This window comes from Dermacentor silvarum, chromosome 4 (genome assembly GCF_013339745.2).
Source record: "Dermacentor silvarum isolate Dsil-2018 chromosome 4, BIME_Dsil_1.4, whole genome shotgun sequence".
In the NCBI taxonomy this organism is placed as follows: domain Eukaryota; kingdom Metazoa; phylum Arthropoda; class Arachnida; order Ixodida; family Ixodidae; genus Dermacentor; species Dermacentor silvarum.
The window spans coordinates 2,911,337-2,925,000 of record NC_051157.2 but is presented as its reverse complement, the minus strand read 5'-3'; the positions used below and the strand labels follow the sequence as shown (position 1 = coordinate 2,925,000).

The 13,664-nt window shown below is 54.0% G+C and overlaps 1 protein-coding gene across 2 annotated transcripts in view; it reads right to left on the bottom strand.

The window, feature by feature from the left end:
* LOC125945148 (transmembrane protein KIAA1109 homolog) overlaps positions 1–13,664 on the bottom strand; it is a 303,684-nt gene that overhangs the window by 270,410 nt on the left and 19,610 nt on the right. For both annotated transcript variants that reach the window (XM_049666733.1, XM_049666732.1), the window contains exon 4: positions 346–554. In XM_049666733.1, coding sequence (XP_049522690.1) covers positions 346–554 — 209 coding nt within the window. The remainder of the gene's footprint in view (positions 1–345; positions 555–13,664) is intronic.

Genomic DNA, 13,664 nt, shown 5'->3' with positions numbered 1-13,664 from the left:
CTCCTCAGATTGGCGCCTCTCACTTATTTCCGGAGCCTAATTGCTCTCAACCTGCCCTTACACAAAGCCGAGTGTTCCGAGTCATGTTCACGTATTACTATAGCACAGTAATGGTTGTAACAGAATTTTGACACCCCTTTTTCTATTAACTGTGGCGCTCTCGATTTCTGCTTTTTTAACGAATGAATGTGCTTCTGGTTGGACCCAAATGAAAGGGGCAAGATTCAGCACAGAACAGAATGGATCACAATTACACTACGAGTTTGATGCTGCACAGTCCACCCCCCCCCTCCCCCAATCCAGCTATCCTCGCACCAAAAAAAAAGGCAAGCTAGCTACTAGTACCTTAACAACCGGGACAAGGTCTCGCCAGGGATGGTCTTCCACTGCACTGTTTGGCTCTTCAGGCTTGGGTTGTTCATGACCACTGGGCAGCACACTGGGTTCCAAGCCAAACAGCTGCTCCAACCGCGCATACAGCTGCGACCGGTTATAAATGTGCAGCTCCAGGCCATTCAGGAGCACAAACACACGAGCCTCTGCATCGGCGCATGCTGAAATAGGCCACACAAGACTGCTCACAAAGCGCTCATAAAGAGGCAACACACAATATCAGCACTGCATGCAAAAGGACTCTCATTTAAATTTGCAAGCTCAAGCAATTACTCTTTTACTTTTTAGCGCACGAAAAGGGATGAGAGACAGCGTCGTACCTCTGTCTCTCGTCCTTTTTCATGCGCTAAAAAAGTAAATAGCGCTGTGTCCGCGTCGTACCTCTGTCTCTCGTCCCTTTTCCTGTACTAAAAAGTAAAAGTCATGAAATACTAACATGCCCAAACTTACGCTCTTACAATTACTCTGGCTCTGCCCCCAACTTGGCCAGCAACATTGTGCAAAGCACCCGAACTATCCCCCAACTGTGTGGCACGATGACAACAGCAAAAAGAGCTCCGAGAGACCACCAGCTCTGCTATGCAAACGTATTGCCTGCTTTTGCCTATAAAAGGTCAGGAAGCAGAGCCAAGGAACAAAATGTCCTCTTTATTTGACGCTTGAAAAACAAACAAAAAAAAATGGTGGCCTCCACTCATGTTCCTCCCTTGTTTCTCATTTTCTTGTAGAGCTTTAACAGTTCCCAGCCAAACAAACACTATGCACTTGCATCTTTCCAAGAGCAAGGTACTGGAGATGTACCTGTTCTCGCAAGATGACGCCACTAGAAATGTGCACTTTACTTGAGTGAACATTACCACCACTACCCAGAGAAGTTCTGTCATTTGTCACATATTCCAGAATTGCCTTGGCATTTCTTTCGTTAATCAAAACGTCTCCAAGCTTCACTGATTACGAGGTCCATTTTTATTAACATCAGTTAAAAAAAGTTCTTGAAGGTATTCTCGTTGCCACTAGTTCCAGGAAGTATTTAACATGTGCTTTCAATGTTACTGTCTTTGCACAGGTACTTCGGACGATGATGCTTTTGATGCTGGGCAAGAGAGCCTTGAGAAGAAGCATTGTCAACTCTATAAGAAAATGAGCTGGCATAAGCAAAGTTGGTTCCATGTGTTCTGCATAAACAAATGTTAGCAATCAAGAGATGCTCACCGCTTCAACATTGATGGTAAAAAAATCTTCAGAGAAGAATTTCCAAATGCTTTTTTTGTTTTCAGATTTATTAAGTTATTTCCAAAATCCTACCCACTAGGGAGCTTGCTTGGCAATAAGTTTCTAAACACTATGTCTTCCAAACAATGCCTATGCCACACAGGCACAAGAAATGACACTCAATCGCTAGCAATTTTTTTTTCAGCAGCGCTACCACACGTCCGAATTTAATGACATTTGACAATGTTAATTGCAGAGTCTTCTAGAGTGAGAAATTTTAGAGTACTAATTAAAAAGAAATTAAACAGAATCTCCCTGAATGTTAACTTTCCAAGATATACACAGCATGATACCACGGTTGGTGTGGTGTGGAATGTGTGATGCGTTGTAATGTATGTGGGGGTTATGTTGATGCAGTATGCATTATTTATTTATATATGTGTGAGGAGTACGAGCAGAGAGATGCACATATTTATTCTGCAATGCTGGCTTCCTCTGTAATGCAGATGACAGAAACAGTGTTATAGCTTGGGTTTCATAGCCAAGAGACGCACGCTCTAAGGCAACGCAGCTTGTACACGGTGTGAGCGAGGCGAACTATACACATTGCAGATGGAATATCACATGTAAATTTCGTCAGGGTGTCCTGCGGAGTTGAAAGGTACGTTTCATCCAATTTATAAAAAGAAATATTTGCACTTATGTAGCAAGGAAACCCAAAATGAGCACTGATATTGTTCACACAAAGCATTTTAGAAAATGTTTCGTACTGCAATTGGTATATTTCTTTCTGCTTTATGAGGAACACCTTGTGCCCTGCTCAGAGACTGTCAGAGACGGTACCCAGAGACTGTCATAAGAAGATGCAAGTAGAAAGCACCATTATACAACTGAGCAAGTAGAAAGCACCATTATACAACTGATAGCTTACTGTGGTGGTTCGTGGATCAAGGGACTTAGATACAAGAAGCAAAGTCTGTGGGGATGCGCGACTCTCACACGTCCCCTGATGTTTTCCCCGCATGGCTCCCGTAATCCGGCTTCACCGCGTAGCTTTACGGCGACGGAGTTGCAGCGTATTACGAGAGATGGCGCTAGTGTTGCGCTGCTAATGCCTCCTGAAGGTGGGGGGTTAGGCGGGCGCAAAAAGGAGAACGATGTTCCTCTCCGGGTTGGGGTCGGTGAACAATGCGGACGTCCCGCGCGTGCGCCAATCAACGCTTCGCGAGACCGTCTCGCGTGGCTAGGAGGAGGGCACCGGTATGGATGAACACGGATCGTTCGAACGCGCCACCGTTCGTGTGACCGTACATGTGAACGACTAGACGATGGTGTCATAGCATGGGGTGAACATATTCGCTCACTATCCGGTCGCGGTGAGTCGGACTTACTTGATTTGTCGCGTGCCCATGTGAATTTTCTATGCATTGTAACTCGGCTAGCGTGTATTAGTGTATGAAAGGTGCAATAGATGCCCTTTTGATTGTTTGCACTACTGTGTTGTCGTTCCTTTCTCCCAAGAGCATGTGTGAGACCCCACATCTGGCGCCCAACGTGGGGCCTCTTGGGGCATCGGACGATAATTTTGACAGTTTTGCTCGGTTCGAGACAACCTTTGAACCGAAGCGTATTCCACAACTCTCGCGAGTTGTCACAGCTTGTGTCCTCACTGATGATACGAGTCTTGTGGGGATGCTCGACTCTCACGCATCCCCTGATGTGGTTTTCCCCACATAGCTCGCGTCTCCTTCGATCCGGCTTCTCCGCGTGGCTAAGCACCGGCCGCAGTTGGCATGGATGTAACGAGAGATGGTGCGCGTGCTGCGCGCTAACACCACCTAGCGGCAGGGTTACTTCAAGGAGGTTGAAAAACAATTCTGGAGTGGCAATGCTGCTTTCTAAGTGAAGCCTGGCTGCCGCCAACTTACTCGGGGCAAGAGGAGACATCAGGGAATAGTGGAATACAGGAAACGCCAGATTTTCGCCTCCTTCATGTTTGAGATGGCTAATTTCACTGTGAATATCCTATTAAATGAACACCTTTGTTTCACAGCTTTAAGGAGCAAAGCTGAATGTCGTGGTGCATTGTTTTAGAGTTCTTGATATCAACACTTAGCCAAATATAATATTTTAGCTAGAAACAACGACCTTTTATTTTACAATTACCCTAGCGTTTATATTCGCACAAGAAACGCACTTAAGGTGTGCGCGGACTGCAGCCTGCGTGGCACTCTTTCAGAGGTGAAGTCAGGGCAAGCGCTGGCTTCACCCCTGCTGGTAAATATTAGTGGGTGCCGCCACTTGTGGGGATTGAGGGTTGCGCCGGCGTCAGTGCGCGGGCTAACACCTGTTCTGCCGTCCCCCGGTTTTCTCCGTCCACCGGTTTTCCCCGTCCTCCGCGTAACCGGTTCCCGCGGTGGCGCTGCTCACGCGGCGGTTGCGCTGAGGGCAGGGCGCTGACGTCACGAGGCGGCCGGTTTTCGGCTGCTAGTGGCGGAGCGTGCCTCGGGACTTCTCTCCGGGACCAGCGCACGGTACGTTCATGCTTTCCTCTCGTCCGCCGACACCTTTGTGACTAGGACTGGAGCTCGCGCACGGTGCCTTTGCCCGTGCGGGGAGCGCGCACTTTGTGCCGATCCTTTCCCGACGCTAAGCCGACGAGCGGTGCCATTAGTGCTCGCGCGAGGTCGTACCCCGCCGAGCCGCACTTGCCGAAAGCCTAAGCCGAAGGTTATTGCGCGTGCTCTCGCGAGTTGACCCATTGGTTATCGCCAGAGCAAGTAGCATAGCCGCCGAGACTTTTTCTAGCGGCGTGTCCCAGCTTGAGCCTGTGCTCTCGCCGCGACGTGCTATAGGCGCCTGTTATTGTATTTTCGCCCTGGTGCGTCCCGGGACCCCTTTGGCTCCCCGCCGTGCGGGCGTTTGTACAGTGCTGGTGCCGACGGTTTCAGTAAACGGTTTCCGTCAACTCAGGGCTTTACTGTGTTTTTGTGTGCGTCGCTCGGTAGCCCCTTGCGGCCTCTGAGCTCGCGCGCGAGCGGTGCTGGAGGCGACGGCTGACGCGGCCCTGTGGCTCGCTAAGCTCGAACCCACGGTGGTTGGTCTCCTGTGAGACAAAAAGAACCCACACTGGCGCCCAACGTGGATTCAAAGGCTCATTAAGCCTTTGTCTGTGCTTAGCCGAGTCAATACGCCTTAGCGAATTGGACTCGCCGCGTTATGTCTGCTAGGCGTAGTGACCTTTGTCCTTTGTTAGTGCTAGAAGACGCCGCGTTGCTCGAGAACGGGGCCAGGGCCCCCTTGAGCAGCGCACTCCTGCACCCTCGCTTGTAACGACCCCCTGTGGGGACGGCAACGCGAGGCGCTACGTACCAGCTCCCTTTGGAGCATTAGCGTTGTTTGAAAACGGGGCCAGAGCCCTCTCCGAACAGTGCACACGGGCACATTCGTCTGCCACGGCTCCGTCTGCCACGGCTCCGTCTGCCACGGCTCCCTTTGGAGTGCGATATCGCAGCGCTCCCGATCATTGACTCCTTCGGGAGTAAACGGAGCGCAGCGTGGAAACGGGGCCGTAGCCCTCTCCGACTTTTGCCCGTTGGCTGCTTCTCAATTGAACAGCCAAAGCCAGTGGTATGCCGCGGCCCCCTATGGGGATCCTTCAATCACGGCGACCACGAATTCCGCTCATACGTCTCCCTTTGGTGTACACTCGGTGGCGCCCAGTGGCACACCGATTGAGCACACACCTGTTGTATCGACACTGGCTGCTTCTCAATTGAACAGCCAAAACCAGTGGTATGCCGCGGCCCCCTGTGGGGATCCTTCAATCACGGCGACCACGAATTACGCTCATACGTATCCCTTTGGAGTACATTCGGTGGCGCCCAGTGGCACACCGATCGAGCACGCGCCTGTTTTGTCAACGCTGGCTGCAAGCAGCCTAAGCAATTCACGTATAGCTGCCTCAAGTGGCAGCTGTGAACGACAGCAGGTGCACCCCGCTAGGAGCCCTTTTTGCTCTGGGGACGGCGGCGCGCCGGCCGGTATCCCTGTGGAAACCGCGCCATTGATCGAGCTGGACGTCAGTTCATCCTTGCTCGATCGCGCCGCTAACGCGCCAACGGCTCCCTTTGGAGCAGGCGCACAGACGCTGTTGCATAACGCCGCCGAAATGATCCAGGCGCTCTCTAGGGCAGTTAAAACGCTGTCGGCTGTTCCGAAATGCGCTCACCCCGCTGTACGGTTGGCAGTCCCGACCTACAGCGGATACGGTAACCTGCTCAGTGCCAGGGTCTACTGTTACTCCCTCGCACGCTACCAGAGAGCTCTGGGTTTGAACGATCAGGATGTACTCGGACGCGTCGTCCCTGTTGCACTCACTGACTCGGCGGCTAGGTGGTACAGGCTTTCCGGAAACCGTGCAACAACCCTCTAGGAGTTCCGCGCGGCATTCCTGCGTGAATTCCTACCCGCTGACTACGAGAGTAGGCGAGAGCTTGGGCTACGTACACAGGCTCCTGATGAGTCGCTTCAGGAGTATGTACGGGCGATGCAAGACCTTTTCTTAGTCGCCGAGCCCAATGCCTCGAACGAGGAACGCATCGAACGGGTGATCAGGCAGGCACATCCGACTTTTTCGGCGTACCTGCGCGGCGACCGCTTCCGAAATCTGGAGGAATTAGCCGCCGAGGCAAAGCGCATCCAAGGTGACATTATCGCCGCGCGCGGCTATCGCCCAACGCCGCCCGCCAGCGAGGCCCTTGAGCCGAGCTGCGCGTGGAGAGGGCCTGAGCCCTTTTCCCAACGGCAGCAACCCGGCCAAGCTGCCTTTGCGGCTGCAAGCGGGTGTGTTTGGGAGCTGAGCGCGCGCGCTCTCGACCCTTACACGCACGGGAGACGGGCAGCCTGTTCTGCGCCACCGACCGAAACGCATGCGCAGGGACGCTTTTCGACCCAGCGCATCGTCGAGGGAAACGCTCGTTATCGGCCCATTGGCCAAGCGGCGAGCCGACCCCGGCAGAGAGCTGAGGCTGTTCCGCCTTGGGAAAGATACCGCGGCGGAGTACGCTGTTTTCGCTTCCAACAAGGGGGGCACATTGCAAGGGATTGCACCGCGCCCCGGTCTCCTGTGAGGCCGGGAAACGAGATAGCAGGTCGCTCGTGAAGGCACGAGTGACCGAACCTTTGCTTGTTCCCTCGGCGTACCGAGCAGGTTGTGTTTCTGGTGCGCACGCGCCGTTTATTCCGGTGACCATTGCCGGCCGCGAATTTTCGGCGCTGCTGGACACGGGCGCAAGCGCTTCGTTGTTCGGCGAACAGGTTTTGTCCCACTTGAAAAAGCACGCAGTGCGCTTGCGGGACTGCCGAACGACATTCAATCTTGCGAAAGGCGTGGCCGCAAGGCTGACTGTCAGGTGGGGAGAGCGAATGAGACCCACGCGTTTCGTTCATCTCCCAGGGCTCAGTGTTCCTGTGATTCTCGGCAGGGACTTTCTCCTTAAAACTGGGATCGTTGTGGACATTGCGAATGGCGGCTATCGCGACGGTCAGTTCACGTCGCTAAAGCCGTTCATCAGCCCGCCGGCGTCCGATCTTGCCTGTGCAGATGGGGCGTCGGAATCGTGTCGCGCGCCGAATTCGGGGGCAAGCCCCCGAGCTTCGCGCTCGCCCGCTCATGGTCCCCTTTGGGATCGAGAGGCACGGCACGAACCGTGTCGCGCGCAGAATTGGGGAGCAAGCCCCTGCGGTATGCGCTTGTCGACTCACAATCCCCAGTGGGATAGAGCGACATGGCACGAAGAGGCACCACATTCTCTGTCCGCCTGTGCGGCTCATTTGGATGATGCACAGAAGGCTCGTTTGTCGGCACTCTTACGCGACAACGCAGACCTTTTCACCGATCAACCGGGCTGTACCGATTTGGCGAGCCACGCGATCGAAACTGTTGACGCGCTTCTTTTGAAGTGTAACCCCAGGCCCGTCAGTCTTGCCAAGAGGCAGGTGATTGACGGTTTCCTGGACGAGATGCTATCGGCCAACATTATCCGCCGCTCGTACAGCACCTGGGCGTCTCCAATTGTGTTGGTGCCTAAGAAAGATGGCAGTCATCACCTGTGCGTAGACTACCGCCATCTGAACAGAGTGACTCGTAAGGATGCCTATCCGCTTCCTACGATTAGTTCCATTCTAGGAACCCTGGGCAGTGCGAGGTACTTCACTACGTTGGATGCCTCGAAAGGGTACCTACAGGTCCGGATGGATGCGCGTGACCGGTCCAAGACCGCGTTCATGTCCCACAGAGGGTTGTTTGAGTTTACTCGTATGCCCTTAGGTCTTTGCAACGGTCCTGCGACCTTTCAGAGACTGATGGACCGCGTCCTCGGGGGGAAGCAAAGTGGTCATACTGCATGTGCTACGTCGACGACATCGTGATTTACTCACGAACCTTCGAAGAACACTTGGCCCATGTTGCCGATGTGCTCGAGAGGGTGTGGGCCGCCGGGATGACTTTGAATCCTGCGAAAGCCCAACTAGCGCAAACCCGAGTTCAGTTACTGGGGTTTACGCTGGGCGAAGGCTCCATTGAGCCGGACCGGGAGAAACTTCGGGCAATCCTCGATTTCCCCGCGCCCAAGGACGTACGTGGCCTTCGCCGCTTTTTGGGAATGGCCAACTTTTACCGGTCATTCACACCGTCCTGTGCCCGAGTGCAGGCGCCCTTGACCAAGCTCTTGGGTAAGTCGGCCGAGTGGCAATGGGGACCTGAGCAGCAGCAGGCTTTTCGCCAACTGTCTAGCGCCATTGCGGAGACAGCGCAGCTCAGACTCCCCGACCTGACCAGACCGTTCGTTGTCCAGACCGATGCGAGCGATCTGGGTTTAGGAGCAGTCCTCCTGCAGGAATACGATGGCGTGTTGCAGCCGCTGGCCTTTGCCAGCCGCTCCTTGATACCGGCTGAGAGGAATTATTCCGTGACGGAGAAGGAGTGCCTCGCTATCGTGTTTGCACTACATAAATTCAATGTCTACCTTGATGGCACGAAATTCGTAGTGCAAACGGACAGCAGTGCGCTAAGCTGGCTGATGCGGCTCCGTGAGCCTGCGGGCCGGCTGGCGCGCTGGGCTCTCCTGATACAGCATTATGACTTTTCTGTGCAGTATCGAAAGGGGAGCACTAACGTGGTAGCTGACGCGCTATCTCATGCCCCATTGTCCACCCAGAGCTTTTCTCCAGGTGCAACAGCCGCTGCCGGTGCCTTAGCGCCAGCTAGCGTCGGGGGCGAAACGAGCGGAGAGAGAGGCGAGTCCGCAAGCGGGCAAACCTGTTTCTCCGCGTTCCAGGCAAGCAGCGTGCCGGAAAGCGTGCGTGCGGAGGAGCTTCTCGAAAGCGAACCCATGACGCCGATGGCTGCCGTCCTGAGTGGGGACGAGACCAACCTCCCCTTTGGGAGAATTGGAATCGCTTTCAGCAGGCAAGAGCTACTGAAGGCCCAGCAAATTGATCTGTTTTGTCGCGGAGTGAGCGACGGTCTCAGGGAGATGGAGCGCCGAGACGCTGCTGGTAGTGCGGCGGGCACAGGAGGGCCGGAAACGACGTGTGTCGCTGAGTCCTCCGCGGATTTATATTTGCTGGATCATGATGGGATCCTGCTGAAATACATAGCCACCGATGATGACACTGTGGACCCGTTTAAGGTGGTTATCCCCAAAAGTCTGAGAAGCGCACTGTTGCGATGTTCTCACGACGAACCCTTGGCCGGTCATTTGAGTGGCTCTAAAGTTTTTGCGAAGCTAAGCCAAACTGTGACCTGGCCTGACATAAAGCGTGACATTTCTCACTATTGCCGTTCCTGCCATGTCTGTCAAATGATGAAATCAAGGGGTGGCAAGCCGCCCGGGTTGATGAAACCAATCGACAGTGAGCGTCCGTGACAAGTGGCCACCTGCGATCTTATGGGGCCTTTCCCCAGGAGTAAGCAGGGGTTCACACACCTGATGGTAGTCGATCATTTTTCTAAATGGGTGGAACTGTTTCCGCTTCATAAAGTGACAGCGCGAGCGGTGCTGGAAAGGCTACAGGAAGTGTTTTGTCGGTTCGGCTTTCCGAAAAGACTGATTACGGACAGTGCGTCCTATTTCACCGCTCGGGTGTTTGGTGCTACATGCCGTTCCCTGGGAATTAATCACTGCACCACTTCGCCCTACCATTCCCAGTCCAATTTGACGGAGAGACTCAATAGAACTCTTAAACCAATGTTAGCGGCCTTTGCCGAACGTCAAAAGGATTGGGTAGACCACTTGAGTGAGCTCGCGTTTGCAGTCCGAACCTCCGAGAATCGCTCAACTGGTTTCTCTCCCGCCTTTCTCAATTTTGGAAGGGAGTTGGCTAATCCGGTGACCAGTGTCATGCAATGCCAGCTCGGGGACGAGGAGGCGCCAGCAGACTGTTCTGCTTACGCTTCAGCACTTCGGGACAGGCTTTGTCGGGCTCTCTGTAGAGCAAGACAGTTTGGCGTCGGCCAGCGCCCAGCAGAAGGCTCAATACGACCGGAAGCATCGCCATCTTTCATTTAAGGTAGGTGATCTCGTCCTGAAGCGCAACCACGCTCTTAGCGATGTGACCAAGGGATTCTCAGCCTCGCTCGCTGCTAAGTGGCTTGGTCCGCATTAGTAACAACTTGATGAGGGCTAGTTGGTTCATAGTTGAGCGAAGGTATGAAGTAACAGCGCGTAATGAACAAGGACGAGAAAGGAACGAAGATCACAGGACAAGAAAGAAAGATTGGCATTGTGATTAGGGAGTGTTTGATGTGCGCATGTATTTTGAGTATGTATAAAAAAGGCTGGTTTTCTTGTAATAAACATTCAGTTGGCAGTCAGCGCTTGTCCTGTGGTCTTCGTTCCTTTCTCGTCCTTGTTCATTACGTGCTGTTACTTCATACCTTCGCTGGCTTGGTCCGTACCGAGTAGAGAAAGTTTGGTCTCCGCTTGCGTACTTGCTGAAGGATCCCCCTTTGGGAAAACTCAGCAGTGCCCATATCGCCGACCTGAAGGCCTTTGCGTCACGGTCCGATGATGAGCGCCAGTGCCCAGTGGCATTGCACGCAAGCAACGGGGCACACCCGGGGCAACGGACCGCATTCAGACCACGCACCGCTACAATCTGAGGAAGCGGTCACCTGTGTGATTTCGCACCAGACGACAGACTTTTCCGCAACCCAAGGCCCTCAGTAAAATGCATAGCCTCAGTGGGCTAGCTTCTTTACGGCCAGTGCACGAAAAGAAGCTAGTCCCAGCCCAGCGTATTGCAAGTGTTGTTTATGTAGCGTTTTAACAGTGTGCATTTTTTTTTTTTCCGAGTGCGCATGCGGAGTGTATTCTTTTTTTGGAAGTGTGTTTAATTTTCGCGTGTACAGCCTCTTAGTTTAATTCATTACGTGTTTTCTTTTTTTTTTCTTGTACGTAGACTTAGAATTTTTTTTTTTTTATTGTCCTTTTCCTTTTTTTTCTTTGCCGAGAAGGGGGTTGTTGATTCGCGCGGTCATCAGGCGCGGGGGGGACAATAGTCCCATTGACTCGTCGGTGTGAGGGGGCGAAGGACGCTTTGCGCCTTCTATGGCGCGGCGCGTTGTGTACGGCGATGAGCATGGCGGTGTTTGGGAGTGTTGCGCAGCTTGGAGAAAACCGCAAGGAGTGTGTGCGTGCGTGTGTGGGTGCGCGCATGCGTGCGTGGTGCCTGTTGCTCTTCGAAGCAACCAGATGTCACACCAACTGCTGCATTGGATCATCGTGGACACTAAGGTGGACGGGGTCACTGACCCTCTGACGTCAGACCGAGAGACCAGCTCTCTGCAGTCGCCGCCACCGTATCAACGCCTTGCAGCCACGGTTGTGGAACCGTGGCTGCCCCTTTCATCTTGGCTCTGGCGGCGTAGCCAGCTGACCCGGCAGTGTCCTGCCCCATCCGGCTGGAGTTCGGGACTGCCACCACCACGAAAGCAACAACTCAGATCTACCAAAGGTGAGCCCGTTCCTACAGTCAAGACTGCCCTCGACACTCCTACGTCTTCAGCCACCGCCCCTAGCCACAGAACTTTACGCGCCCTTTCCCCTTCGCACATTGGACACTGTCCAATGTGCGGCCGACTAGTTTTGTTAATGTCTCTTCCCCCTCTCGCGGCATTTTTTTTTTGTATTATAGAGCGTAGCAGTTTAATTTTTTTTTCCACAATCCTTGTATACAATTATTGTTATTGTAGTACATGAAAGTATTTTTTTATATATATATATATGTGTCGGAACGCGGTGTTTTAAGAGTACTTGCTGGGCTGAGGTTAGCATTTAGCTTGTCTTGTGCATGAAAGACTCAATTGTCTTTGGTGCATAAGCCCCTACTAGCTCTTTCGCCAGGCTGGTAGGGGGGCATTTAAGGAGAGGAGGATGTGGGGATTGAGGGTTGCGCCGGCGTCAATGCGCGGGCTAACACCTGTTCTGCCGTCCCCCGGTTTTCCTCGTCCCCCGGACTTCCCCGTCCTCCGCGTAACCGGTTCCCGCGGTTGCGCTGCGCACACGGCGGTTGCGCTGAGGGCGGGGCGCTGACGTCACGAGGCGGCCGGTTTTCGCCTGCTAGCGGCGGAGCATGCCTCGGGACTTCTCTCCGGGACCAGCGCACGGTACGTTCATGCTTTCCTCTCGTCCGCCGACACCTTTGTGACTAGAACTGGAGCTCGCGTACGGTGCCTTTGCCCGTGCAGGGAGCGCGTACTTTCTGCTGATCCTTTCCCGATGCTAAGCCGACGAGCGGTGCCATTAGTGCTCGCGCGAGGTCGCACCCCGCCGAGCCGCACTTGCCGAAAGCCTAAGCCGAAGGATATTGCCCGTGCTATCGCGAGTTGACCCACTGGTTATCGCCAGAGCAAGTAGCATAGCCGCCGGGACTTTTCCTAGCGACGTGTCCCAGCTTGAGCCTGTGCTCTCACCGCGACGTGCTATAGGCGCCTGTTATTGTATTTTCGCCCTGGTGCGGGACCCCTTTGGCTCCGCGCCGTGCGGGCGTTTGTGCAGTGCTGGTGCCGACGGTTTCAGTAAACGGTTTCCGTCAACTCAGGGCTTTACTGTGTTTTTGCGTGCGTCGCTCGGTAGCCCCTTGCGGCCTCTGAGCTCGCGCGCGAGCGGTGCTGGAGGCGACGGCTGACGCGGCCCTGTGGCTCGCTAAGCTCGAACCCGCGGTGGTTGGTCTCCTGTGAGACAAAAAGAACCCACACACTCCAGCAGTTTTTTTTCAACCTCCTTGGGTTACTTGGGCGCAAAAAGACGAAGGCGCTTCCTCTTGGCTTGGGGGTCGGCGAGCACTACGCACGAACTGTCCGCGCGTGCGCCGGCCCGCTTCACGAGACCGTCCCGAGAAGGCTGAGGAGCAGGACAACGGTATGGACGAACACTGATCATTCGAATTCGCCACCATTCACGTGACCGTACACGAGAACGACTAGGCCATGGGTTCTCAAAGTGGGTTCCGCGGAACCTACGGGTTCCGCAGGCCCCTGCTCGGGGTTCCGCGAGCCACTGATAAATTTTCCCTGGTCCCGCTCTCGACAAGTGTCTAAAACGACGAACACGAGGTGCGCTTGATCCAAAGAACCTCCATTACCCAAATCCGAGTGTCAAAAAGCACATCACAGCGCGTAACAGCAACGCGCGAACTGCGCAATAAATACGCAAGCAGCTTTTAGCCACCCAACCTCTGAGAACGGGCAGCGCGCCTAAGCTTTCGCACTTGAATCTCGGAGGCCGTAGCTTGCCGCCTTTCTCCTATTTGTAGATAGGGTAGGTGCCGATAGCGTGCGCACTGACGTATACGTTGGCGGAATAATAAAAAAAAAAAAAAAACGCGGAGCACCGCAAATGCGCGCCGCAGAAGAGCAATAACGGCGTAGCGTCCAACCGAAACGAAGCGGCGCAGTCCGCATCGCCGTGGCCCTCAGCGACAATCGTACGCGGCACGTGACTGACAGCAACGCCGAAGCGCTTCGTGCCTAATTGTGCCTTTAAAGCCTTTAT